The 26,832-nt window shown below is 47.3% G+C and overlaps 1 protein-coding gene across 1 annotated transcript; it reads left to right on the plus strand.

Annotated features, from left to right (window-relative positions):
* Nucleotides 1–2,239: 2,239 nt before the first annotated feature.
* On the plus strand, nucleotides 2,240–7,459 carry LOC139235429 (protein rtoA-like). Its single transcript, XM_070866550.1, has 3 exons — nucleotides 2,240–2,267; nucleotides 3,543–4,212; nucleotides 6,859–7,459. Exons 1-3 carry the CDS (start codon nucleotides 2,240–2,242, stop codon nucleotides 7,457–7,459), a joined length of 1,299 nt encoding a protein of 432 aa, XP_070722651.1.
* The last annotated feature ends 19,373 nt before the right edge of the window (nucleotides 7,460–26,832 follow it).

Here is a 26,832-nt window from a genome sequence, read left to right on the forward strand (position 1 = left end):
GGAACGACGCGATGTTCACTTCCCCTAGCCCGGGCCGAGTAGCCTGCCTGCCTGAGCCTCGCCTTGTCGCCCCTTGCCTTGCCTCACCGTCCCTCACCTCGCCGCTGCCTGTCCTCGGGCCTCGCATCACTGCCACTGCTCTTACCTCAAGGCCTCCCTGTCGGCCCGCCCAAACACCAGCTCCGTGATGGGGCCGTCTGACCATCTCTCCGACGGGCGCCACCCGACCACCTCCCCGGCGGCGGGCCACACCCAAACTCTTCCCCGGCGGCGGGCCCTGCCCAAACTCTGCCCCAGTGGCACGCCCCGCCTGAACTCTTCAACCTTGAAAATGTAAGGAGGCAGGCAGGGCTGTGTGTGCTGCTGGAGGGCTCGCAGTGCTCCTGAACGGATAGGTGCTGCAGTAGGTGAGGTAGCAACTTTTAATTTTTTATTTATTGATTGATTTTTAATTTATTTTTAAATGTTATTTATTGATTGAGTTATTGATCATTTATTATTGATGATGGTTCTTTATTTTTAAAAGTGAAGTATTTAATGCTTTGGAAAATCCTCGAACTTCCCTTCCCTCCACAACCCCTCCCCAACCCGCCATCTCTGGCTACCGGCGCCTGATTTCTAAAGTCTCCACAAGGTTTTTCTGAGCGTACAAAAGTGAGCACTGACTCAGGCCTAAATTAGTTTTGAGTAACTTTTCGCTGTCTAAACTTGCTTAACTGGCCAAAACGGGCGTAAGTGGCTGGAAAAAGAAACTGAACTAACTGACTGAAAGTGGAACAAACTAAACGTGGAGAATTGTGCTTTATTGGATACTCCAAAACAATCGGAGCAACTCCTGTCGAAACCTGGCCCCGAGATGTGTCTATCCTAAATTTGTGTCTTGCACTGACAGTGATGAGTTTTGTTATTTCCTTTTACAGCATATTAGAAGGGGAGATTTTCAGACAGGAAACAGAAACCAAACATCGCGTCAAGATCTGACGGAGTCAATCGATTCATCAGGACCTGAATATCATCGGTCTTTGAAAGCGGAACGAGAAATATTTGTCTGTCCTGCCTTTGGGACAATATTTTAAATATCAGTGTGACTGGAAAAGCACCGAGACACACACACACAACTGTGTGAGTGTTCCAGTGCACTGCCTGTGGAAAAAGCTTTAACCAGTTACACAGCTTGAAGAAATATCGCACCATTCACAGCGGGGAGAAACTGTAAACGTGTTGTGTGTGTGGGCGAGGCTTCAACTGATCATCCAACCATGGAGAGTTACATGGATAACCGCACCATGGAGAAACCGTGGAAATGTGGGGACTGTGGGAAGGGATTCAGGTCGCCATCAGAACTGGAAATTCATCGACGCATTCACACTGGGGAGAGGCCATTCACCTGCTCCGTGTGTGGGAAGAGATTCACTCAGTCATCCCACCTGCAGTCACACCAGCGAATTCACACTGGGGAGAGGCTGTTCACCTGCTCTGAGTGTGGGAAAGGATTCTTTCGGTCATCCGGCCTGCTGGCACACCAGCGAGTTCACACTGGGGAGAGGCCATTCACCTGCTCTGAGTGTGGGAAGGGATTCACCCAGTCATCCACCCTGCTGGCACACCAGCGAGTTCACAACTGACTGCAGGGGTGGAATCTGTTGTTAATCACATCCTGACTGAACCATGTACATTCTGACAATTGGAGTTTGTTTCTGCTGATGATAACTCCTGTAACTGGACTGTAGTTTAATATTTGGGATATAGACAAATACATACATAAATGGAGGGATGAAATCTCGCCTCTGGGGGGAGGCGGGAGGCTGACGTCCAGGTCACCTGGTCGGAGGCACACCTGCTTGCCAGGCATCGTCGTGTGTAACCTGGTTTCAAATGACTGAAAATGATGCTAATAAAACACACCAAACTATTTTCTCGTTAGATTGGGGTACTGTATTCAATTCCTCAATAAAAAAAAATTTTAAAGAAAAGAATTCCTGAAAGTTCTTCCATGTTGGTTAAAAGTTTTTTCAGAAGTTTTAAATGTTTCTTCTGGAGTTTTAAAAAAGTTTTCCCAAGTTATTTATAAGTTTCCCAAGTTGATTTAAAGTTTAAAATGAAAGTCACGACCAAGCTACCTCCCTTGATTCTATTCCATGGGCACTGCCAGCGTCTGCAGCTGCACAAAGCCCTGGCTAGACCACATCTGGAGCACTGCGGGGAAGTAGAGGCCTGGTCGGCTCCATAGGGGGCCCGAATGCCTGGACACGATATACAGTTCCATGGTTAGAATCCCCGTGTACAGTGCCAGGTTTTGAATCCCCATTTACAGTGCCAGGTTTAGAATCCCCATGTACAGGGCCAGACTTAGAATCCCCATGTACAGTGCCAGGTTTAGAATCCCCATGTACTATCTCAGGGTTAGAATCCCAATGTACAGTCCCAGGGTTAGAATTCCCATGTACAGTCCCAGGGTTAGAATCCCCACGTACAGTCCAAGGGTTAGAATCCCCATGTACAGTGCCAGGGTTAGAATCCCTTTGTACTCTCCCCCAGGGTTAGAGTGCCCACATACACTCCCAGGGTTAGAATCCCAATATACAGTCCCAGGGTTGGAATTACAATGTACAGTCGCAGAATTGGAATCCTGTGACAGTACACAGTCGAAGCGAAAAATTGAGGCCTTGAACCTGAGTTGGGGCAAAAAAATCATAGAAACATAATTCAATTTCTATACTAAACTATTTGAAATCAAATCAAATGAATTGTTGCAACTATCACGTTCCTTTCATGCCAAATGGGAAACAAGTGATGTGGGGGGAGTGCAGGACTGTTTGCGCCCAGTTACACAGCATGTCCCTGGCCCTCCACTCCAAATGCGCTTATTTCAGATCGCAGTCTCATTGACACATCCAACTGACTGGATGGACCTCGCCCTTTAAACCCCATCAGAGAAATATCAGCATTTGATGTTTAGTTTGCCAAACCTTTATAAAAAAACTGGTTCGGCCTCAGCTGGAGAATTGTGTTCAAGTTTGGGCTCCAAACTTTCGGAATGATGCCAAGCTTTTAGAGAAGGTGCGGATTAGCGGTGCCAGGGATGTGGGACTTCCGTGATGTGGAGAGCCTGGTGAAGTTTTCTCCAGAGAGCAAAAAAGGGTAAAAGGAGATTTGACAGAGATGTACAAAATTATGAATGATTTAGAAGAAAGAGTAAATATGGAAATTCTTTCCAGCGGCATTAGGGAAGGTAACCAGAGGAGTCAGACTTCCGATGATTGGCAAAATAACGAGAGGTGAAATGTGGGATCATTTGTTACCCAGCGAATTGTTATGATCCAGAATGCACTATCCGAAAGGGTGGTGGAAGCAGATTCAATCGTAACTTTTAAAAGGGAATTGGATAAATACTTGCCGGGAAGAATATACCGAGCTATCGGTAAAGTGGAGAGCAGTGAGACTCATTGAACAGCTCCACTGAAGAACTGGCACAGACACGATGGGTCGCATGGCCTTCTGTGCTGTACCACTCCCTGACAATAGCGAATGATTGTACCCAGAGTGCTCCGCCCGGGGGAATACACCCAATCTCCATCAGCAGGGAGGCAACGCGTGTGAAGGACTGGTTCCCAGAGAGCACCTCCCTGTGCGGAGAGGCTCCCAGGGACAGAGCGGAGCGAGCACGGCGCAGGGCAACACCGAGTGCGGCCCTCAGGCCCCGGGCAACACCGAGTGCGGCTCTCAGGCCCCAGACAACACCAAGTGTGGCCCTCAGGTCGCGGGCAACAGCGAGTGTGGCTCTCAGGCCCCAGGCAACACCGAGTGCTGCTCTCAGGCCCCGGGCAAAACCGAGTGCGGCTCTCAGGTCCCGGGCAACACCGAGTGCGGCTCTCAGGCCCCAGACAACACCAAGTGTGGCCCTCAGGTCGCGGGCAACAGCGAGTGTGTCTCTCAGGTCCCAGGCAACACCGAGTGCTGCTCTCAGGCCCCGGGCAAAACCGAGTGCGGCTCTCAGGTCCCGGGCAACACTGAGTGCGGCTCTCAGGCCCCAGACAACACCAAGTGTGGCCCTCAGGTCGCGGGCAACAGCGAGTGCGGCTCTCAGGCCCCAGGCAACACCGAGTGCTGCTCTCAGGCCCCGGGCAGCACCGAGTGTGGCCCTCAGGCCCCGGGCAACACCGAGTGTGGCCCCCTCCCCCGCCCCGAGTCAGAGAACCGGGCTCGGCCCCAGTAAACACCGGGGGCAGCGCCTCACCCAAATCATGAAAACAACTGGTTGCATTTATACAGCAGGCCCAGCAGTTCCCAGCCGCTCTGTATCAGGGTGGGTGCTGGATGCGGAAGTCAATCCCTGGCCTCCTGTGCAGTATAGTATTAGACAGTCCCTTGAATCGAGGATGACCCACTTCCACACAAAAAGCGATGAGTTCACAGATGTTTCAATATGAGATCTGATATTCCAGGTCCCGAACTACATATTGAAGGGTGGGAGATGCCTGTGCATGCATTCTTTTAATGTGTGTGTCCGTTGTACGCCAGCCACCACACGGGCTGGACAGAGCGAGGTCTTGGTCCAGTGGCAAGTGTTAAACAAGACGACTGGAGACCAAGCTCTGCTGCACAGACCTGGTGCACATAATCCTAATGCCCATAGATCACAGTGTGGTCTGGCCCATGCTGTCCCTGGGCCCTTGCCTCTTCCGGGCCCCGAATTCGTGCCTCTCGTAGGCCACAATCTCTCCACCCCAAACTCTCGCCTCTTGTGGGCCCCAATCTCTCAGCCCTGATCTCTCGCCGCTACTCCACCCGGAGTGTGGGAAGGAATTCATTCAGTCATTGCACCTACTGATACACCAGCAAGTTCACAAGTGACTGCAGGGGTTGGTATCTGCTGTTATTGCTGCTGTTAATCACATCCCGACTGAACCATGTACATTCTGACAATTGGAGTTTGTTTCTGCTGATGATAACTCCTGTAACTGGACTGTAGTTTAATATTTGGGATATAGACAAATACATACATAAATGGAGGGATGAAATCTCGCCTCTGGGGGGAGGCGGGAGGCTGACGTCCAGGTCACCTGGTCGGAGGCACACCTGCTTGCCAGGCATCGTCGTGTGTAACCTGGTTTCAAATGACTGAAAATGATGCTAATAAAACACACCAAACTATTTTCTCGTTAGATTGGGGTACTGTATTCAATTCCTCAATAAAAAAAAATTTTAAAGAAAAGAATTCCTGAAAGTTCTTCCATGTTGGTTAAAAGTTTTTTCAGAAGTTTTAAATGTTTCTTCTGGAGTTTTAAAAAAGTTTTCCCAAGTTATTTATAAGTTTCCCAAGTTGATTTAAAGTTTAAAATGAAAGTCACGACTAAGCTACCTCCCTTGATTCTATTCCATGGGCACTGCCAGCGTCTGCAGCTGCACAAAGCCCTGGCTAGACCACATCTGGAGCACTGCGGGGAAGTAGAGGCCTGGTCGGCTCCATAGGGGGCCCGAATGCCTGGACACGATATACAGTTCCATGGTTAGAATCCCCGTGTACAGTGCCAGGTTTTGAATCCCCATTTACAGTGCCAGGTTTAGAATCCCCATGTACAGGGCCAGACTTAGAATCCCCATGTACAGTGCCAGGTTTAGAATCCCCATGTACTATCTCAGGGTTAGAATCCCCATGTACAGTCCCAGGGTTAGAATTCCCATGTACAGTCCCAGGGTTAGAATCCCCACGTACAGTCCAAGGGTTAGAATCCCCATGTACAGTGCCAGGGTTAGAATCCCTTTGTACTCTCCCCCAGGGTTAGAGTGCCCACATACACTCCCAGGGTTAGAATCCCAATATACAGTCCCAGGGTTGGAATTACAATGTACAGTCGCAGAATTGGAATCCTGTGACAGTACACAGTCGAAGCGAAAAATTGAGGCCTTGAACCTGAGTTGGGGCAAAAAAATCATAGAAACATAATTCAATTTCTATACTAAACTATTTGAAATCAAATCAAATGAATTGTTGCAACTATCACGTTCCTTTCATGCCAAATGGGAAACAAGTGATGTGGGGGGAGTGCAGGACTGTTTGCGCCCAGTTACACAGCATGTCCCTGGCCCTCCACTCCAAATGCGCTTATTTCAGATCGCAGTCTCATTGACACATCCAACTGACTGGATGGACCTCGCCCTTTAAACCCCATCAGAGAAATATCAGCATTTGATGTTTAGTTTGCCAAACCTTTATAAAAAAACTGGTTCGGCCTCAGCTGGAGAATTGTGTTCAAGTTTGGGCTCCAAACTTTCGGAATGATGTCAAGCTTTTAGAGAAGGTGCGGAAGTAGCGGTGCCAGGGATGTGGGACTTCCGTGATGTGGAGAGCCTGGTGAAGTTTTCTCCAGAGAGCAAAAAAGGGTAAAAGGAGATTTGACAGAGATGTACAAAATTATGAATGATTTAGAAGAAAGAGTAAATATGGAAATTCTTTCCAGCGGCATTAGGGAAGGTAACCAGAGGAGTCAGACTTCCGATGATTGGCAAAATAACGAGAGGTGAAATGTGGGATCATTTGTTACCCAGCGAATTGTTATGATCCAGAATGCACTATCCGAAAGGGTGGTGGAAGCAGATTCAATCGTAACTTTTAAAAGGGAATTGGATAAATACTTGCCGGGAAGAATATACCGAGCTATCGGTAAAGTGGAGAGCAGTGAGACTCATTGAACAGCTCCACTGAAGAACTGGCACAGACACGATGGGTCGCATGGCCTTCTGTGCTGTACCACTCCCTGACAATAGCGAATGATTGTACCCAGAGTGCTCCGCCCGGGGGAATACACCCAATCTCCATCAGCAGGGAGGCAACGCGTGTGAAGGACTGGTTCCCAGAGAGCACCTCCCTGTGCGGAGAGGCTCCCAGGGACAGAGCGGAGCGAGCACGGCGCAGGGCAACACCGAGTGCGGCCCTCAGGCCCCGGGCAACACCGAGTGCGGCTCTCAGGCCCCAGACAACACCAAGTGTGGCCCTCAGGTCGCGGGCAACAGCGAGTGTGGCTCTCAGGCCCCAGGCAACACCGAGTGCTGCTCTCAGGCCCCGGGCAAAACCGAGTGCGGCTCTCAGGTCCCGGGCAACACCGAGTGCGGCTCTCAGGCCCCAGACAACACCAAGTGTGGCCCTCAGGTCGCGGGCAACAGCGAGTGTGTCTCTCAGGTCCCAGGCAACACCGAGTGCTGCTCTCAGGCCCCGGGCAAAACCGAGTGCGGCTCTCAGGTCCCGGGCAACACTGAGTGCGGCTCTCAGGCCCCAGACAACACCAAGTGTGGCCCTCAGGTCGCGGGCAACAGCGAGTGCGGCTCTCAGGCCCCAGGCAACACCGAGTGCTGCTCTCAGGCCCCGGGCAGCACCGAGTGTGGCCCTCAGGCCCCGGGCAACACCGAGTGTGGCCCCCTCCCCCGCCCCGAGTCAGAGAACCGGGCTCGGCCCCAGTAAACACCGGGGGCAGCGCCTCACCCAAATCATGAAAACAACTGGTTGCATTTATACAGCAGGCCCAGCAGTTCCCAGCCGCTCTGTATCAGGGTGGGTGCTGGATGCGGAAGTCAATCCCTGGCCTCCTGTGCAGTATAGTATTAGACAGTCCCTTGAATCGAGGATGACCCACTTCCACACAAAAAGCGATGAGTTCACAGATGTTTCAATATGAGATCTGATATTCCAGGTCCCGAACTACATATTGAAGGGTGGGAGATGCCTGTGCATGCATTCTTTTAATGTGTGTGTCCGTTGTACGCCAGCCACCACACGGGCTGGACAGAGCGAGGTCTTGGTCCAGTGGCAAGTGTTAAACAAGACGACTGGAGACCAAGCTCTGCTGCACAGACCTGGTGCACATAATCCTAATGCCCATAGATCACAGTGTGGTCTGGCCCATGCTGTCCCTGGGCCCTTGCCTCTTCCGGGCCCCGAATTCGTGCCTCTCGTAGGCCACAATCTCTCCACCCCAAACTCTCGCCTCTTGTGGGCCCCAATCTCTCAGCCCTGATCTCTCGCCGCTACTCCACCCGGAGTGTGGGAAGGAATTCATTCAGTCATTGCACCTACTGATACACCAGCAAGTTCACAAGTGACTGCAGGGGTTGGTATCTGCTGTTATTGCTGCTGTTAATCACATCCCGACTGAACCATGTTCATTCGGACAGTTGGGGTTTGTTTCCGCTGATGTTAATAACTCTGGTAACTGGACAGGAGTTTAATATTTGGGATAGAGACAAATAAATTCGTGTTGCTTTCAACACATTGCTGTAGATTTTTGTCTTTCCCACCCGTGTGTTTAGCATCACCTGGCTGGAGCTCAGAGAGGACAATCTGTTGGAAGATCGTATGGGGGAGAACTTCAGCCTCGACACAGTCCTTCAGGGTCACACTGAGAGGGGCAAATGGCACTTTGGTCTTTCTCATCTCTCTTCACAGTCAGCAAAGTCACCGTGCGGGTTAATCTTGACGGTGTAAGGTGCCGATGATATCCACCCAAGGGTGTTTAAAGAGATGGGACGGGTGCTCTGTCAGCCACTTGCCCATATCTCCAGCAGCTCAGTGGAGTCATGGGTTGTTCCCTGAGATTGGAAGATAGCACATGTAGTTCCCATTTTCCAAATTGGCCACAAGTCAGAGCTCAGGAACTGAAGGCCCATCAACGTGACCTTGATCACCAGGAAGGTGCTAGAAGGGATCCTGAGAGCTGTTGTTTTCCATCATGGGGAAAGGGAAGGGGCCATTACAGATACTGAACATGGATTCTGGTAAACATGGTCACGTCTTACAAACTAGCTTGAGTTTGTGAAGAAGCTGTTCGGTTGGTTGATGGCGGAATCCGGTTGACATTATCTACCTCAAGGTGTCAAACTCATTTTCTGTGGTGGGCCTGATCCAATATCCTGGCACTTGGCATAGGCCACATTCAGCAAAAGCTATTATAATAGGAATAAATGAAGATAAACTATATCGGAATTTACATTTAGATTTTATTTACTGCCGCTGCTCCCGATCCCTGGCACCTCTTAGCTTGAGCATTCATGAACTGACCCTGCTCAAACCATAACGACAAGGATATCGGTGCATGGTTCTGCCTGTGACCACAAGGCTGTGTCACTGCCACACGCCAATACCATTTCCTCGTTTCACATCTCCATACAAACACCATCACTTCACACATCCTCTTTCTACACAATTGCAGCAGACATGAGCAAGGACATGAGTCTTATTAAAAGACACATTTCATTACAGCAAAGGTTACACTGGGAGACATGTTCAGTTATTTTTCATGGCAGGCAAAATGCCGGGCAAACCAGCAGCACATTGGCACCTGAAATGTGTCTCATCTTCCTACAGGCTTTTCTCAAATAAATTTGCTCCGTGGATACAAACTTAAACAAGCTTTGCAGGTGTGATGCCCTATTCACACATTGAAGGTGAGAGAGATGCTGTGGGGCACACGCTAAGTCCAGTAGCTGAAAGTGATTGACAGACTGGGTTTTGTGTTTAGTGATACCGGGCGTGTTACCAATACCAGCAAAATGAAGCCCATGGAATAAAAGGGACAGTGAATACTGTCTCACTGTGAGCGAGTCAGAATGAGAAGCTTTAACAACAGCCGTGTTTCACAAAGGAGACATCACCCGACCAAAGGACATTGGCTGGAGTTTAATTGGCTGCTTGTGTCACTGGGCTACAGGAGGCTATTTGTGACAGAAGGAAAGCTGGTCACAGCAAACAAGTAGTTTCCCGGCCTGTCCAGGGCACACACTGACCCCCACCTTCTCTCTCTCACTATTGATGGACACGGCTGCAGTAATTGCACCTCTGACCTTTCCTCTCTTGTCCCTCCTGCACCCTTAATACACGGCCCGTCACAATCTCCCTCCCACTACATCCTCACTGTGCTGGAATCCACACCAGTCTCCCCATCTGCTCCTTGTTCTCTCCCTGGATCCTGAAACTACAGAACTCACTGATCCCTCCTGAAGTCTCCAGGCTTTAAAACTGAAGCTTGGTGGCTCTCAGTCCTTACACCTTGATTTACCTCTCCTTCTCTCCTCCTCTTTCCCCTTTGGTTGTGTTCTACACTCTGGGCCTTGGGCCTTGGGCCTTCCCCGGGGATTCTCAGTATGAACAGTGGTTTGTGTATGGAGACAGGATGTCCCAGCTCTCCACCTTTAAAGGGCAAGGAGACGACCAGCTGGCCTGAATGGCCCTGCTTTATGACATCACTGCAGCGCCGAGCAACCACCCTCCCTGAGCCCTGCTCATTATGGGCTGGGTTGATCGCAGTGCTGTTACAGGAAGGAAACAGGAGCAGGATTCGAGCCGTGTGGAGCGCAGGATTAATGGGGAGAAGTACAGGATCAATTTATACCTTATTGAGTGAGAAATGTCAGTGTCCCGGACACTGCCTGTCCCTCAGTATCTATGCCGGGGAGCGACCGATGAGTTCACTCTGTATATAACCCGAGCTGTGCCCGACTGGAGAGTGTTTGATGCTGGCACGAGGTGCTCAGCTCGATGAGCACAACATTTAACCCAAAGATGATCAGATAAAACCATCAGCTTCTCCCCTGAACACATGTCCTGAAGGACAGGGAGTGTCTCTAATAATTTGGCTGGCGTCCTTTATCAAAGTTAAACACCGCACATCCCTTTTTAAAAATGTGTTCATGGACTGTGGGTGTCGCCTCTCACCTCTCATTCTTCTAAACGCTGGAGAATGTAGGCCGAGTCTATTCAATCTCTCATAGGACAATCCCCCCATCCCAGGAATCAGTCTGGTGAATCTTCATTGCACTCCCTCTACAGCTAGTTTATCTTTCCTTAGGTAAGGAGAACAAAACAGTACACAATACTCCTGGTGTGGTCTCACCAGGGCCCTGATTAATTGCAATAAGACGTAAATATTCAAATCTCATTGTAATAAAGGCCAATATACCATTTGCTTTCTAAATTGCTTGCTGCACCTGCATATTAACTTTTGGCGATTTGTGTACAAGAACACCCAGGTCCCTCTGAACACAATGTTTCCCAATCTCACCATTAAAAAAACAATACTCTGCCTTTCTATTTTTACTGTCAGTGTCTAACTTAACATTTCTTCACATTATATTCCATTTACCATGTTTTTGCACACTCAGTGAGCCTGTATATATCCCCTTGAAACCTATTTTCATCCTCCTCACAACTTACATTCCCAACTAGTTTTGCAACCTCAGCAAACTTCGATATATTACATTTGGTCCCCTCATCCAAATTATTGATATAGATTGTGAATAGCTGGGGCCCAAGTACCGATCCTTGCATCACCCCACCAGTTACAGCCTGCCAACCCAGAAATCACCCGTTTATTCCTACTCTCTGTTTTCTATCCGTTAACCAATCCTTAATCCTTGCTCGTATATTACCTTCAATCCCATGAGCCCTAATTTTATTTTATAACCTCTTGTGTGGCACCTCATCGAATGCCTTCTGTAAATCTAAATACACCACGTCCAGTGGTTCGCCCTTATCTATCCTGCTAGTTACAGCCTCAATAATGCGAACAGATTTGTCAAGTACAATTTCCCTAAATAAATCCGTGCTGATTCTGCCCAATCCTGTTAGTACTTACAACGTGCTTAATAGTAGATTTTAGCATTTTTGCTGCGACTGATGTCAGGACGACCAGTAATGCAGGGGTTAGATACAGAGTAAATCGCACTCCATCTTGTCCCAAACACTACTAGGGTTGATACAGATTAAATCTCAGTCTACAATATCCCAAACACTCCCAGGGCAGGTACAACATGGGTTAGATACAGAGAAAAGCTCCCTCTACACTGTTCCATCAAACAGCACCAGGGCAGGTACAGCACGGGGTTAGATACAGAGTAAATCTCGCTCTGCACTGTTCCATCAAACACTCCCAGGGCAGGTAAAGCACGGGGTTAGACATGGGGTGCATCTCCCACTACTCTGTCCCAACCATCCCAGGGCAAACAGCATGGATTAGATATAGACTAAGTCTCCCTCTATACTGTTCCACCGGACATTCCCAGGGCAGCTACTGCATTGGTTAGATAATAAGTAAAGCTCCCTCTGCACTGTCCAAATAAACATTCCAAGGGCAGGTACAGCATAATTTAGATAAAGTGTAATTCTCTCTCTAATCTCTCTCTACAATTGTACAGGGCCTTGATGAGACCACACTTGGAGCACTGTGCACAGTTATGGTCTCCTTATCTAAGGAATGAGAGACTTGCCTTGCTTAGATACTGAGTAAAGCTCCCTCGACACTGTCCCACCAGACATTCCAAGGGCAGGTACATCACGGGGTTAGATACAGAATAAAGCTCCGTCCACATTGTCCCATCACACACTCCCAGGGCAGGTACAGCATGGGATAAATACAGAGTAATCTCTCCCTCTACAATACCCCAACAAAAATTCTGAGGCAGGTACAGCACACGTTAGATACAGAGTAAAGCTCCGTCTACATTGTCCCATCACACACTCCCAGGGAAGGATAGAACAGGGTCGATGATAATATAATAAATAGGAGCAGGAGTAGGCCACTTGCCCCTCGAGACTGCTCCGCCATTTAATAAGATTATGGATGATTGATCTTGAGCTCAGCTCTACTTTCCTGCCTGCTCCCCATACACCTTATTCTCTTGTCGCTCAAAAATCTGTCTATCTCTGCCTTTAATATATTCAATGACCCAGCCTCTACAGCTCTCTAAGGCAGAAATTCCATAGATTTATAACCCTTGAGAGAAGAAATTTCTCCTCATCTCAGTTTTAAATGAGCGACCTCTTATTCTGAGACTGGGTCCCCGAGTTTTAGTTTCCCCTATGAGTGCAAATATCTTCTCTGCATTCACCTTGTCGAGCCCTCTCATTATCTTATCTGTTTTCCAATCCATCTTTGGATCATCAGCAATCGTTACTACATTACACTCGGTCCCTTCATCCAAGTCATTAATATAGATTGTAAATAGTTGAGGACTGAGCACCGATCACTGTAGCACCCCACTAATCACTGTTTGCCAACTGGAAAATGGCCCATTTATCCCGACTCAGATTCAAAGTAAAGCTTCGTCTACATTGCCCCATCAAACACAACTAGGGCAGGTACATCACGGGTTAGATACAGAATAAAGCTCCCCCTACACTGTCCCATCAAACACTCTGAGGTGAAGTACAGCACCATTTAAATACAGAGTAAATCTCTCTCTACACAGTCCAACGGCAGATACAGCACGGGTTACATACAGAGTAAAGCTCCTCCTGCACTGTCCTAAAGAATCCCAGGTCAGGTACAGCAAGGGTTAGTCACAATTTAAAGCACCCTGTAAGCTGACCTATCAAACACTCCCATGGCAGGACAACACAGGTTAAATACACAATTAAATACACATTGTCCCATCAACTATTTCCAGGGAACTTGCAACGCTGGTTAGATGCAGAGTAAAGGTCCCTCTACATGGTCTCACCAGACATTCAAAGGCAGGTACAGCACGGGTTACATAAAGATTAAATCTCCCTCTCGCCTGTCCCAAACTCTCCCAGGTTAGGTACTGCATTGGTTAGATAGAGTTAATGTCCCTGTACACTGTCCCATCAAAGACTCTCAGGGCAGGTACAGCACGGGTGAGATAGAGTGACGCTCCCCCTCGACTGTCCAGTCAAATGTTATTGAATGGAGAGCAGGCTCAGGGGTCCGGGTGGCCCACTCCTGCTCCGATTTCTCATGGTCTTATGTATCCAGCATGCCCCGCGGGGGAGAATGTGCCGCACCAAGTTTAACGGAGGTCAGTGCGCAGGCGCGGACCCTGGCTGTGTTTGGAGTGTGCGCGACACCTGTAATGGCGGACAAGACGTGTTTTGGACAGGCTCCTCAGAAGTGTCCTTTTCAGCGGGACGGAGGGGAGTGATGGACCAGCGGGGAGCTGGGGAGGCTTCATAAACAACCGGTGCTCGCCGCAAGCCCGGAATAATCACCGGAATATCGGCGGTTGCAGCTTCGGGGTTTTCTCCCGGTCACAGGCCCAGGCTAACGGCGGCCATCTTCGTACAGGAAGGCAGCTTCAGCGCTCCGCCTTCTTCATTCAGTGAGTAGCATAGCGCATGCGCGGCCATTTTGCTGCAGGAACAATGCGAATGATGTCAGTGTCTGAAACTGAACCCAGCCAGAGTCAGTACTTTCAGGGGAGGGGAACCAGTGAGTGTAGAACTGAACCCAGCCAGAGTCAGTACCTTCAGGGGAGGGGAACCAGTGAGTGTAGAACTGAACCCAGCCAGAGTCAGGACCTTCAGAGGAGGGGAACCAGTGAGTGTAGAACTGAACCCAGCCAGAGTCAGTACCTTCAGGGGAGGGGAACCAGTGAGTGTAGAACTGAACCCAGCCAGAGTCAGCACCTTCAGGGGAGGGGAACCAGTGAGTGTAGAACTGAACCCAGCCAGAGTCAGCACCTTCAGGGGAGGGGAACCAGTGAGTGTAGAACTGAACCCAGCCAGAGTAAGCACCTTCAGGGGAGGGGAACCAGTGAGTGTAGAACTGAACCCAGCCAGAGTCAGGAACTTCAGGGGAGGGGAGTCAGTGAGTGTAGAACTGAACCCAGCCAGAGTCAGCACCTTCAGAGGAGGGGAACCAGTGAGTGTAGAACTGAACCCAGCCAGAGTCAGTACCTTCAGGGGAGGGGAACCAGTGAGTGTAGAACTGAACCCAGCCAGAGTCAGTACCTTCAGGGGAGGAGAACCAGTGAGTGTAGAACTGAACCCAGCCAGAGTCAGCACCTTCAGGGGAAGGGACAGAGTGGAACCAGTGAATGCAAGTTGATTTTGGAGATGAAGGGGTTGACTTATGAGGATAGGTTAAGTAGGTTGGGCCTGTACACATTGGAGTTTAGAAGAAAGACGGGTGATCTTATTGAAATTTATAAGATAAGGAGGGGGCTCGACAAGGTGGATGCAGAGAGGATGTTTCCACATGGAGAAACCGATTACTGGGGGACATTGTCTTAAAAGAAGGGGCCGCCCATTTAAAACTGAGATGAGGAGGAATTTCTTCTCTTGAGTGCTGTAAATCTGCAGAAATCTCTGCCCCAGAAAGCTGTGGAGGCTGGGTCATTGAATGTATTTAAGGCGGAGATAGACAGGTTTAACAGAGGTGCTCACAATCAGGAAGGCTTTAGATTGAGTCAGGGAACAGAGTGGTTCTGCTCACACAATCAAAGAATGGTTGCAGCATGGAAGGCCATTCGGCCCGTCGAGCCCTTGCCGGCTCCCAGCTAGTCCCACTGCCCCGCCCTTTCCCCCTGCAAATGTTTTCTTTCAGATACTTATCCACCTTCCTTTTGAAAGCTGTGATTGAGTCTGTCTCCACCAGCCTTTCAGGCCGTGCTTTCCGGATCCTAAACACTCGCTGCATAAAATAGATTTTTCTTATGTTGCTTTTGGTTCATCTACCAATCACCTTAAATCTGTCTCCTCTGGTTCTCGACCCCTCCACCAATGGGAACAGTATCTCTCTATCTACTCTGTCCGGACCCCTCATGAATTTGAACACCTCTATCAATTCTCCTCTCAACCTTCTCTGCTCCCAGGAGAACAACTCCAGCTTCTCCAGTCAATCCACGTAACCGAAGTCCCTCATCTCATGAATCATTCTTGTCAATATTTTCTGCACCCTCTCGAAGGCCTTCACATCCTAATGTGAGGTGCCCAGAATTGGACACAATGATCCAGTTGAGGCCGAAGCAGTGTTTTACAAAGGTTCATCATAACTTCCTTGCTTTTGTACTCTGTGATGCCCAGGATCCAGTAAGCATTTCTAACTGCTTTCTCAACCTGTCCTGCCACCTTCAGCGATTTGTGCACATATACCCGCAGATCTCACTGTTCATGCATCCCCTTTAGGATTGTACTCTTTAGTTTATATTGCCTCTCCTCATTCATTTAATCATGCTTTTCTAATTTTATTTCTTAACTCAGATTCACGGCCTCATTTTATTTCTTCCTCCGAGCATCTCAACTTAATCTGTCAGTGTAATGTTGGCGAGTGGTGATTGATTGCCCTGGGAACCAACAGGAAGAGAGCTCAGAGGCCGGAGGGCCCAGGGAGCAGCGTGTTCTGCAATCAATCGCGGTACTTGAGGGGTGGATCCTGAGTCGGCCCATCGGGAAGTATGTGCAAACCCCTGTTAAACAATTTCCAGTCCACTGTGGCCAAATCACCCCTCAACTTAGCAAAGTTACCTTTTCCACAATTTGGGACTTTTATTCGAGGCCTATCCTTGTCCTTATCCATAACTAACTTGAATCTGACTGAATTATGGTCACTGGCACCTAAGTGCTCTCCCACTAATACCCCTTCAACCTGCCCAGCTTCATTCCCCAAAACGAAATCCAAAACTGCCCCCTCTGACAAGTTCTCTTGAATGCAGTTTCAGATTTCCGCACCCTCTATACCCTTCACACTAAATTTGTCCCAATCAATATTAGGATAGTTAAAATCCCCTACTATTACTGCCCTATGGTTTTTGGACTTCACAGCAATTTGCCGACATATTTATTCCTCTATCTCCCTCCCTCTGTTTGGGGGTCTATAATACACAGCCAGCAGTGCGATTGCCCCTTTTTTATTTTTAAATTCGACCCATATGGCCTTATTTGATGATCTCTCAAAAATATCCCTCCTCACCGCTGTAATAGTTTATTTAATCAATACTGTGACACCCTTTTTACCCCCCTCTCTGTCTTGTCAAAAAATCCTGTAACCAGGAATATTGATCTGCCAAACCTGCCCCTCTTTAAGCCATGTCTCTGTAATGGCTATAATGTCATACTCCCAAGTATCTACCTGTGCTCTTAGCTCATCTGGCTTACTCGCTACATTCCTTGCATTAAAGTATATACCATTTAGCACAGGAAGACCTCCTTGTTTCCTCTGTTTTACAGATTTGCTTTCTAAATTCATGCTATCCAATTTCTGCTTTACTTCCTTCCCTATTGAATGTGTTCTCAGGTGCCCATCCCCCTGCCAAGCTAGTTTAAACTCTCCCCAACAGCACTAGCAAAGCTTCCCGCGAGGATATTGGTCCCGGCACTGTTGAGGTGCAACCCGTCCGGTTTGTACAGGTCCCATCTCCCCCAGAAGTGGTCCCAATCCCTCAAGAATTTAAAGCCCTCCCTCCTACACCAACTCTCCAGCCACGTGTTCATTCTCTCTGTCCTTCTATACTTGTACGCATTAGCACGTGGCACTGGTAGTGATCTGGAGATTACTACCTTTGAGGTCCTACTCTTTAATTTTCTTCCTAGCTCCCTAAATTTTGCCTGTAGGACCTCATCCCTCTTTCTATCTATGGTACTGGTCCTGATATGGTCCATGACCTCTAGCTGTTTACCCTCTCCCCACCCCCCCCAGAATATCCTGTGTCTGCTCTGTCACATCCTTGAGCTTGGCACCACACCATTCTGGAGTCACGTCTGCGGCCGCAGAAACGCCTCTCTGTTCTCCTACTACAGAATCCCCTATCACTACAGCTCTTTTATTCTTTGTCCCTCCCCCCTGTGCAGCTGAGCCACCCGTGGTGCCTTGGAAGGGCAGTGCTGTGTGGCGGGGCTAGATTGATAGAGCACCTTTGTTTTTCGGAGATGTTTAGTGTCAGGCCTATGCTCTCAGACACTACGGTGAATGTGTTGACGATGGTTTGGAGCTCGTCCTCTGAGTGAGCGCAGACACAAGCATCATCTGCATATTGTAATTCGATGACAGAGGATGGCACGACCTTGGATCTGGTCTGAAGGTGATGGAGGTGGAACAGTTTCCCATTTATTCTGTAGATTATCTCCACTCCAGCGGGAAGCTGACTGACGGTGAGATGTAGCAATGCAACAAGGAAGATCGAGAAGAGTGTGGGTGCAGTGACACAGCCTTGCTTCACCCCGGTCCGTACATGAATTGGGTCTGTGGTGGATCCATTGCTCAGGATCACAGCTTGCATGTTATCACCAAGCAAGTGGAGGATGGTGAAAATTTCTGAGGACAGCTGAATTTGAAGAGTACACTCCATAATCCCTCACGGTTGACAGTGTCAAAGGCCTTGGTCAGGTCAAAGAAGGTTGACCCAACCCCACAGTCACTGACACCAATCTCCTCCCATGTGATATAAACCAACCCTTGTCACTGACACCAAGTGGACTGGGAAAATATGTTCAAGGGTAAGACTGTAGAAACGCAGTGGCAAACATTTAAGGAGACATTTCATAATCTCAGCAAAGATTTATTCAAGTGAGAAATAAAGATACTAAGAGATGGATGAACCATCCCTGGCTAACTAAGGAAGTAAAGGATGGTATCAAATTGAAAAAAAAGCATACAATGTTGTGCAGGACAGTGGAAGGCCAGAGGATTGGGACATTTTTAGAAACCAGCAAAGGACGACTAAAAAAATGATAAAGACGGAGAAGAAAGCAGATCAGAGCAAACTGCAAGAAATATAAAAACAGACAGCAAAAGCTTCTACAGGGATGTAAAAAGAAAAGGAGTATCTAAAGTAAATGCTGGTCCCTTTGAGGATGGGACTGGACAATTAATAATGGGAATCATGGAAATGGCAGAGATTTTGAACACATATTTTGTATCTGTCTTCACGGTAGAGGACACTAAAAACATCCCAACAGTTGTTATTCAAGGAGCTATTGTAGGGTGGGTGGGAACTTAAAACAGTCACTATCACTAGAGATAAAGTACTCAGCAAACTAATGGGACTAAAGGTGGACAAGTCCCCTGGACCTGATGACATGCATCCCAGGGTCTTCAGAGAAGTGGCTGCAGAGATAGTGGATGCACTGGTTGTAATCTACCAATATTCCCTGAATTCTGGAGAGGTCCCAGCCGACTGAAAAACAGAAAATGTAACATCCCTGTTGAAGAAAGGAGTGAGACAGAGAGCAGGAAACTGTAGACCAGTTAGTCTACCATCTGTCATTGGGAAAATACTGGAGTCCATCATTAAGGAAGTAGGAGCAGGACATTTAGAAAATCATATTGCAGTCAAGCAGAGTTAGCATGGTTTTATGAAAGGGAAATCATGTTTGACAAATTTGCTGGAGTTGTTTGAGGATGTAACGAGCAGAGTGGATGAAGTAGAATCAGTTGATGTCGTATATGTGGATTTCCAGAAAGCATTTGATAAGTTGCCACACAAAAGATTACTGCGGAAGCTAAGAGCTCACGGAGGTGGGGGTAATATATTAGCATGGATAGAGGATTGGCTAACTAACATAAAACAGAAAGTCAGGATAAATGGGTCATTTTTAGATTTGACAAACTGTAACTAGTGGGGTGACACAGGGAGCAGTGCTGGGGCCTCAACTATTTAGAATTTATATTAATGACTTGGATGAAGGGACTGAGAGTAACGCAGCCAAATTTGCTGATACAAAGATAGGTGGGAAAGCAAGTTGTGAGGAGGATGCAACAAATCTACAAAAGGATATAGACAGGCTCAGTGAGTGGGGAAAAATCTGGCAGCTGGACTATAATGTGGTAAAACGTCAGGTTATCCCCTTTGATAGGAAAAATAAAAACACAAATTATTTAAATGGAGACTATTACAAAATGCTGCAGTACGGAGGGATCTGGGAGTTCTTGTACAAGAAACTCAAAAGGTTAGCATGCAGGTACAGCAAATAATCAGGAAGGCAAATGGAATGCTGGCCTTTATTGCAAGGGGGATGCAGTTTAAATGTAGAGAAGTCCTGCTACAACTGTCCAGGGCGTTGGTAAGACCACACCTGGAGTACTGCGCACAGTTTTGGTCTGGACTTGTCTCCATTCCTGTGCCGAGGGGATTGTTACACCAGACGGGAGGGGCAACATTTGGGGACAATAATTCCGCACCAATTCCCATTCCCCTTCTTTCTCGTGTATAATGGAGGGGCCACTGTGTGTAATGTGCAAGTCAGTAAGCATTGTCAGCAAGCTCTTTCTAATTGGAGATTATATTCAGTGGAAAGTTTGACACTATTGGAGATTTTGTACCAAAGATCAATGTAGGATTAAAGTAAAAATGCATAATTTTATTGCAAACTGAATTTCTGTTGAGATTCGCTGAATTAAGGGAAAAAGATAACACACAGCGTTTCTGAAATGGACACTGCAGCCCTGAGAACACAATCAGCAATATATCCAGAATATAAAAACGTCCAGCCCAGTTGTAGAGTTATTAACATCAGCAGAAACACACCCCAACTATCAGAATGAACATGGTTCAGTCAGAATGTGATTAACAGCAGCATTAACAGCAGATTCCAACCCCTGCAGTCACTTGTGAACTCGCTGATGTGTCAGCAGGTGGGATGACCCAGTGAATCCCTTCCCACACATGGTGCAGGTGAACGGCCTCTTCCCAGTGTGAATGCGTCGATGAATTTCCAGCACAGAAGGCGATCTAAATACCTTCCCACAGTCCCCACATTCCCACGGTTTCTCCATGGTACGGGTATCCTTGTGACTCTCCCGGTTGGACGATCAGTTGAAGCCTCGCCCACACACACAACACGTTTACAGTTTCTCCCCGCTATGAATGATGCGATGTTTCTTCAGGCTGTGTAACTGGTTAACGCTCTTTCCACAGGCAGTGCACTGGAACACTCACTCGGGTGTGTGTGTCTCGGTGCTTTTCCAGTCACACTGATGTTTGAAATGTTTTCGCACAGGCAGGACAGACAAACATTTCTCCTTCCACTTTCAAAAGCCGATGATATTCGGGTCCTGATGAATGGATTGACTCCATCAGATCTTGACACGATGTTTGGTTTGTGTTTCCTGTCTGCAAATCTCCCCTTCTAATACGCTGTAAAAGGAGATAACAAAACTCATCACTGCCAGTACAAGACACAAATTCAGGATAGACACATCTACTTTCCATGGAATATTCTTTCCTCTCTTGTTCTTCCAAAGCTGTAAATCCCTGTCCCACACATTGTCCCGCCTGCTGTGCTGAAATCCAAATCAACACACAATTCTAAACTGTTTCTCCTCTACTCCCAGTTTTCACCACCTATTCTGGCTGGGTTCAGTTCGACACTCACTGGTTCCCCTCCCCTGAAGGTACTGACTCTGGCTGGGTTCAGTTCTACACTCACTGGTTCCCCTCCCCTGAAGGTACTGACTCTGGCTGGGTTCAGTTCTACACTCACTGGTTCCTCACCCCTGAAGGTGCTGACTCTGGCTGGGCTCAGTTCGAGACTCACTAGTTCCCCTCCCTCTCGTCCCATGAAGGTTTTTTTCTCTGTTAAGTTGGTATTTAGTCTGAAAATAAAGGTTAGTTAAATCAGCGGATTGCTGAGTAGTTGCTGGGTGTATTTCTCTAAGGTTTAGAGTTTAGTTCTACTTGATAGCTGCGAGTGTAACTCGAGGGATGACAGGACAGCTCAGTCCCGTGGATTACACATCCTGTGGCATGTGGGAAATCCTGGGAGCTTCACACAGCCGGGACGACCACATTTGCAGGAGGTGTCTCCAGCTGCACCAACTCCAGCTCCGCGTTTTGGAGCTTGAGCGGCAGCTGGAGTCACTGAGACTCCATGAGACTGACAGCTACGGGGATATCACGTTTCTAGAGGTGGTCACCCCGCAGCTTAGGAATGTGCAGGCAGATAGGGATTGGGTGAACCCTGGACAGAAGAGGAGGACTAGGCAGGTAGTGCAGGAGTTCCCTGAGTCCATCTCGCTCTCCAACTGGAACTCTGTTCTGAGTACCGCTGAGGGCGATGCTGGCTCTGGGGAGTGAGCCAGAGCCACATTCACAGCACCACGGGTGTCTCAGCTGTACGGGAGGGAGGAAGAAGAATGGAAGAGCTATAGTGGTAGGGGATTCAATAGTCAGGGGAGCAGACAGGTGTTTCTGCGGCCACAGATGTGACTCCAGGATGGTATGTTGCCTCCCTGGTGCCAGAGTCAAGGATGTCACTGAGCGGCTGCAGGGCATTCTGGGGGAAGAGGCTGAACAGCCGGAGGTTGTGGTCCACATCCGGACCAATGACACGGGTAGAAAGACGGGTGAGGTCCTGCAGGCAGAGTTTAGAGAGCGAGGAGAGAGATTAAAAAGCAGGACCTCAAAGCTAGTAATCTCCGGATTACTCCCAATGCCACGAGCTAGTGAGTACAGAAATAGGAGGATAGAGCAGATGAATACATGGCTGGAGAGATGGTGCAGGAGGGAGGGCTTTAGTTTCCTGAGGCATTGGGACCGCTTCTGTGGGAGGTGGGACCGGTACAAGCCGGACGGGTTGCATCTCAACAGAGCCGGGACCAATATCCTCACGGGGGTGGGGGTTGCTAGTCCTGTTGGGGAGAGTTTAAACAAGCTTAGCAGGGGGATGGGAATCTTAAAATAGATTCAGTTGGGAGGGGAGTAAAGCTGGAATTAGAAAGCAAAATTAAAGAAAGTGAGTTTGAAGGAGAGAGGAAACAAGCAGGAAAAAAGTGCAATAAAACAAACTTAAAGGCACTTTGTCTAAATGCACGAAGCATTCGTAACAAAATAGATGAGTTGAGGGCACAAATTGATACAAATGGGTATGATCTGATAGGCATTACAGAGACGTGGTTGCAAGGTGACCAGCACTGGGAATTAAATATTCAGGGGCAATTGACAATGCAGAATGACAGACAGAAAGGAAAATGAGGTGGGCAGCTCTATTGATAAAGGATGGAATCACTGCAATAATGAGAAACAATATTGGCTCAAATGATCAGGATGTTGAACCAGTTTGGGTGGAGATAAGGAATAATAAAGGGAAAAAGTCACTGGTGGGCGAAGTCTATAGGCCCCCTAACAGTAGCAAATGTGTTGGTTGGAGTATAAATCAGGAAATAGTGGGGGCTTGTAAAAATTTAACAACAATAATCATGGGTGATTTTAACCTCCATATTGATTGGACAAATCAAATTGGTCAGGGTAGCCTTGAGAAGGAGTTCATAGAGTACATAAGGGATGGCTTCCTTCAGCAGTATGTAACGGAACCAACCAGGAGGCAGGCTATCTTAGATCTGGTCCCGTGTAATGAGACAGGATTAATAAACAATCTTCTAGTAAAGGATCCCCTTGGAATGAGTGATCATAGCATGATCTAAATTTGAAATTCAGATGGTGGATGAGAAAGTTGGATCTCTAACCAGCGTACTAATCTTAAATAAAGGAGATTATCTAGGTATGAGGGCAGAGTTGGGTAAAGTGGACTGGGAAAATAATTAAAGTGTAGGAAGGTTGATGAACAGTGGCGTACATTTAAGGACAATTTCACAACTCTCAAGAAAAATATATTCCAATGAGGAGAAAAGGGTGTAAAAGAAAAGATAGCCATCCGTGGCTAACTGAAGAAATAAAGGACGGTATCCAATTAAAAACAAGGGCATATAAAGTGGTCAAAACTAGTGGGAGGACAGAAGATTGGTAAGCTTTTAAAAGCCAGCAAAGAAAGACTAAAAAAATTAAGAAAGGGAAGATAGACTATGAAAGTAAACTAGCACGAAATATAAAAACAGATAGCAAGAGTTTCTACAGGTATATAAAAAGGAAAAGAGTAGCTGAAGTAAATGCTGATACCTTAGAGGACGAGACCGGGAATTAGTAATGGGGAACATGGAGATGGCAGAAACACTGAACAAATATTTTGTATCAGTCTTTACGGTAGATGACACTAACAATATCCCAACAGTGGACAGTAAAGGGGCTATAGGCGGGGGAGGAACTTAAGCACCTCCTTCTTAGTGATTGTGATTGTGTTATCAAGATAATGGGACTAAAGGCGGATAAATCCCCTGGACCTGATGGCTTGCATCCTAGGGTCTTATGAGATGTAACGGCAGGGATAGTGGATGCATTGGTTGTAATTTACCATAATTCCCTGGATTCTGGGGAGGTCCCAGAGATTGGAAAACTGCAAATGTAACCCATCCATTTAAAAAAGAAGGCAGACAAAAAGCAGGAAACTATAGACCAGTTAGCCGAACATCTGTGGTTGGGAAAATGTTGGAGTCCATTATTAAGGAAGCAGTAGCAGGACATTTACAAAAAACACAGTTCAGTCAGGCAGAGTCACCATGGATTTATGAAGGGGAAGTCATGTTTGACAAATTTGTTGGAATTCTTTAAGGATGTAACAAACAGGGTGGATAAAGGGGAACAAGTGAGTATGGTGTATTTGAACTTCCAGAAAGCATTTGACAAGGTGTCACATAAAAGGTTACGCACAAGATAAAACATCATGGGGTTGGGGGTAATATATTAGCATGGATAAAGGATTGGCTAACTAACAGAAAACAGAGTGAGGATAAATGGTTCATTCTCTGGTTGGCAATCAGTAACTAGTGGGGTGTCGCAGGGAACAGTGCTGGGACCCCGACTATTTACAATGTATATTAACGATGTGGAAGAAAGGGCCGAGGGTAACGTAGCCACATTTGCTAACGATGCAAAGATAGGAGGAAAAGCAATGTGTGAGGAGGACACAAAAAATCTGCAAAAGGTCATAGACAGGCTAAATGAGTGTGCAAAAATTTGGTAGATGGAGTATAATGTTGGAAAATATGAGGTCATGTGCTTTGGCAGAAAAATTCAAAGAGCAAGTTATTAATTAAATGGAGAAAAATTGCGAAGGTTAGTTTGCAGGTACAACAAGTGATCAGGAAGGCCAATGAAATCTTGACATTTATTGCAAAGGGGATGGAGTATAACAGCAGGGAAGTCTTGCTGCAGTTATACAGGGCATTGGTGAGGGTACACCTGGATTACTGTGTACAGTTTTGGTTTCCATTTTTACGAAAGGATATACTTGCTTTGGTGGCAGTTTCTTCTCTCGGAGGGTTGTACATCTGTGGAATTTGCTGCCTCAGAGAGCTGTGGAAGCTGGGTCATTGAATAAATTTAAGACAGAGATCGACAGTTTATTAACCAACAAAGGATTAAAGGGTTATGGGTAGAAGTCAGGGAACTGGTCCTGAGTCCATGATCGGATCAGCCATGATCATGTTGGGTTGTGAAGCAGGCTGGAGTATGGCCTGCTCCTGCTCCTATTTCTTATGTTCATTTGTTCTTATGTTCTACACTGTTTCATCAGACATAGCAAGGGTTAGATACAGAGTAAAGCTCCCATCTACACTGTCCCATCAAACACTAAACCTTGCCCATAATGAGCAGGGCTCAGGGAGGTTGGTTGCTAGGCACTGCAGTGATGTCATGAAGCTAGTTTGAACAGCTAATAGTTACTCCAAACTAACTTAGGCCAGCATATCTGGCCGCATAAAAAAACCTTGTGGAGAGTTAAGAAAGCACCAAGCACTAAACAAAGCACAGAAATAAACATTCAATAACAAATAAAAAATACAAGGAAGCTGAGATAAACTGCATCTAGCACCAAGATTTACAAAGCACTAAACAAAGGACAAGAATAATAAGCCATTAATTAACAAATACAAAAAATAGAAGGAAACCTGCATCTAAAGCACCAAGACCAAAATAATTGATAGGATTGAAGGCCAATAAATCCCTGGGGCCTGAAAGTCTGCATCCCAGAGTACTTAAGGAAGTGGCCCTAGAAATAGTGGATGTATTGGTCATCATTTTCCAACAGTCTATCGACTCTGGATCAGTTCCTATGGACTTGGTGGGTAGCTAATGTAACACCACTTTTGAAAAAAGGAGAGAGAAAACGGGTAATTATAGACCGGTTAGCCTGACATCAGTAGTGGGTACAATGTTGGAATCAATTGTTAAAGATGAAATAGCAGTGCATTTGGAAAGCAGTGACAGGATCGGTCCATGGATTTATGAAGGGGAAATCATGCTTGACAAATCCTCAATTTTTTGAGGATGTAACTGGTAGAGTGGACAAGGGAGAACCAGTGGATGTGGTGTATTTGGATTTTTAAAAGGCTTTTGACAAGGTCCCACACAAGAGACTGGTGTGCAAAATTAAAGCACATGGTACTGGGGGTAATGTACTGACGTGGATAGAGAACTGGTTGGCAGATAGGAAGCAGAGAGTCGGGATAAACAAGTCCTTTTCAGAATGGCAGGCAATGACTAGTGGGGTGCCGCAGGGCTCCGTGCTGGGACCCCAGCTATTTACAATATACATTAACGATTTAGATGAAGTTTGCAGATGACACCAAGCAGGGTGGCGGTGTGAGCTGTGAGGAGGACGCAAATGGTTGCAGCTTGACTTCGACAGGTTAGGTGAGTGGGCAAACGCATGGCAGATGCAGTATAATGTGGATAAATGTGAGGTTATCCACTTTAGTGGCAAAAACACAAAGGCAGAATATTATCTGAATGGCAACAGATTAGGAAAAGGGGAGCTGCAACGAGACCTGGGTGTCATGGTCATTGAAAATTAGCATGCAGGTACAGCCGGCGGAGAAGAAGGCAAATGGTATGTTGGCCTTCACAGCGAGGGGATTTGAGTATCGGAGCAGGGAGGTCTTACTGCAGTTGTACAGGGCCTTGGTGAAGCCTCACCTGGAATATTGTGTTCAGTTTTGGTCTCCTAATCTGGGGAAGGACATTCTTGCTATTGAGGGAGTGCAGCGAAGGTTCACCAGACTGATTCCCGGGATCGCAGGACTGACATGAGGAGAGATTGGATCGACTGGGCCTGTATTCACTGGAGTTTAGAAGGATGAGAGGGGATCTCATAGAAACATAAAATTCTGACGGGACTGGACAAGTTAGATGCAGGAAGAATGTTCCCAATGTTGGGGAAGTCCAGAACCAGGGGTTATAGTCTAAGGATAAGGGGTAAGCCATTTAGGACTGAGATGA

The sequence above is a fragment of the Pristiophorus japonicus genome, chromosome 23 (assembly GCF_044704955.1).
Source record: "Pristiophorus japonicus isolate sPriJap1 chromosome 23, sPriJap1.hap1, whole genome shotgun sequence".
Classification (NCBI taxonomy): domain Eukaryota; kingdom Metazoa; phylum Chordata; class Chondrichthyes; family Pristiophoridae; genus Pristiophorus; species Pristiophorus japonicus.

Bases quoted from the DNA above. Each gene is read 5' to 3' on its own strand.
- LOC139235429 (XM_070866550.1), top strand. From the start codon at position 2,240: ATGCCTGGACACGATATACAGTTCCATG. The intron at 2,268-3,542 runs GTTAGAATCCCC...GATTGTACCCAG, and splicing joins ACACGATATACAGTTCCATG to AGTGCTCCGCCCGGGGGAAT. The intron at 4,213-6,858 runs GTAAACACCGGG...ACTGGTTCCCAG, and splicing joins GAGAACCGGGCTCGGCCCCA to AGAGCACCTCCCTGTGCGGA.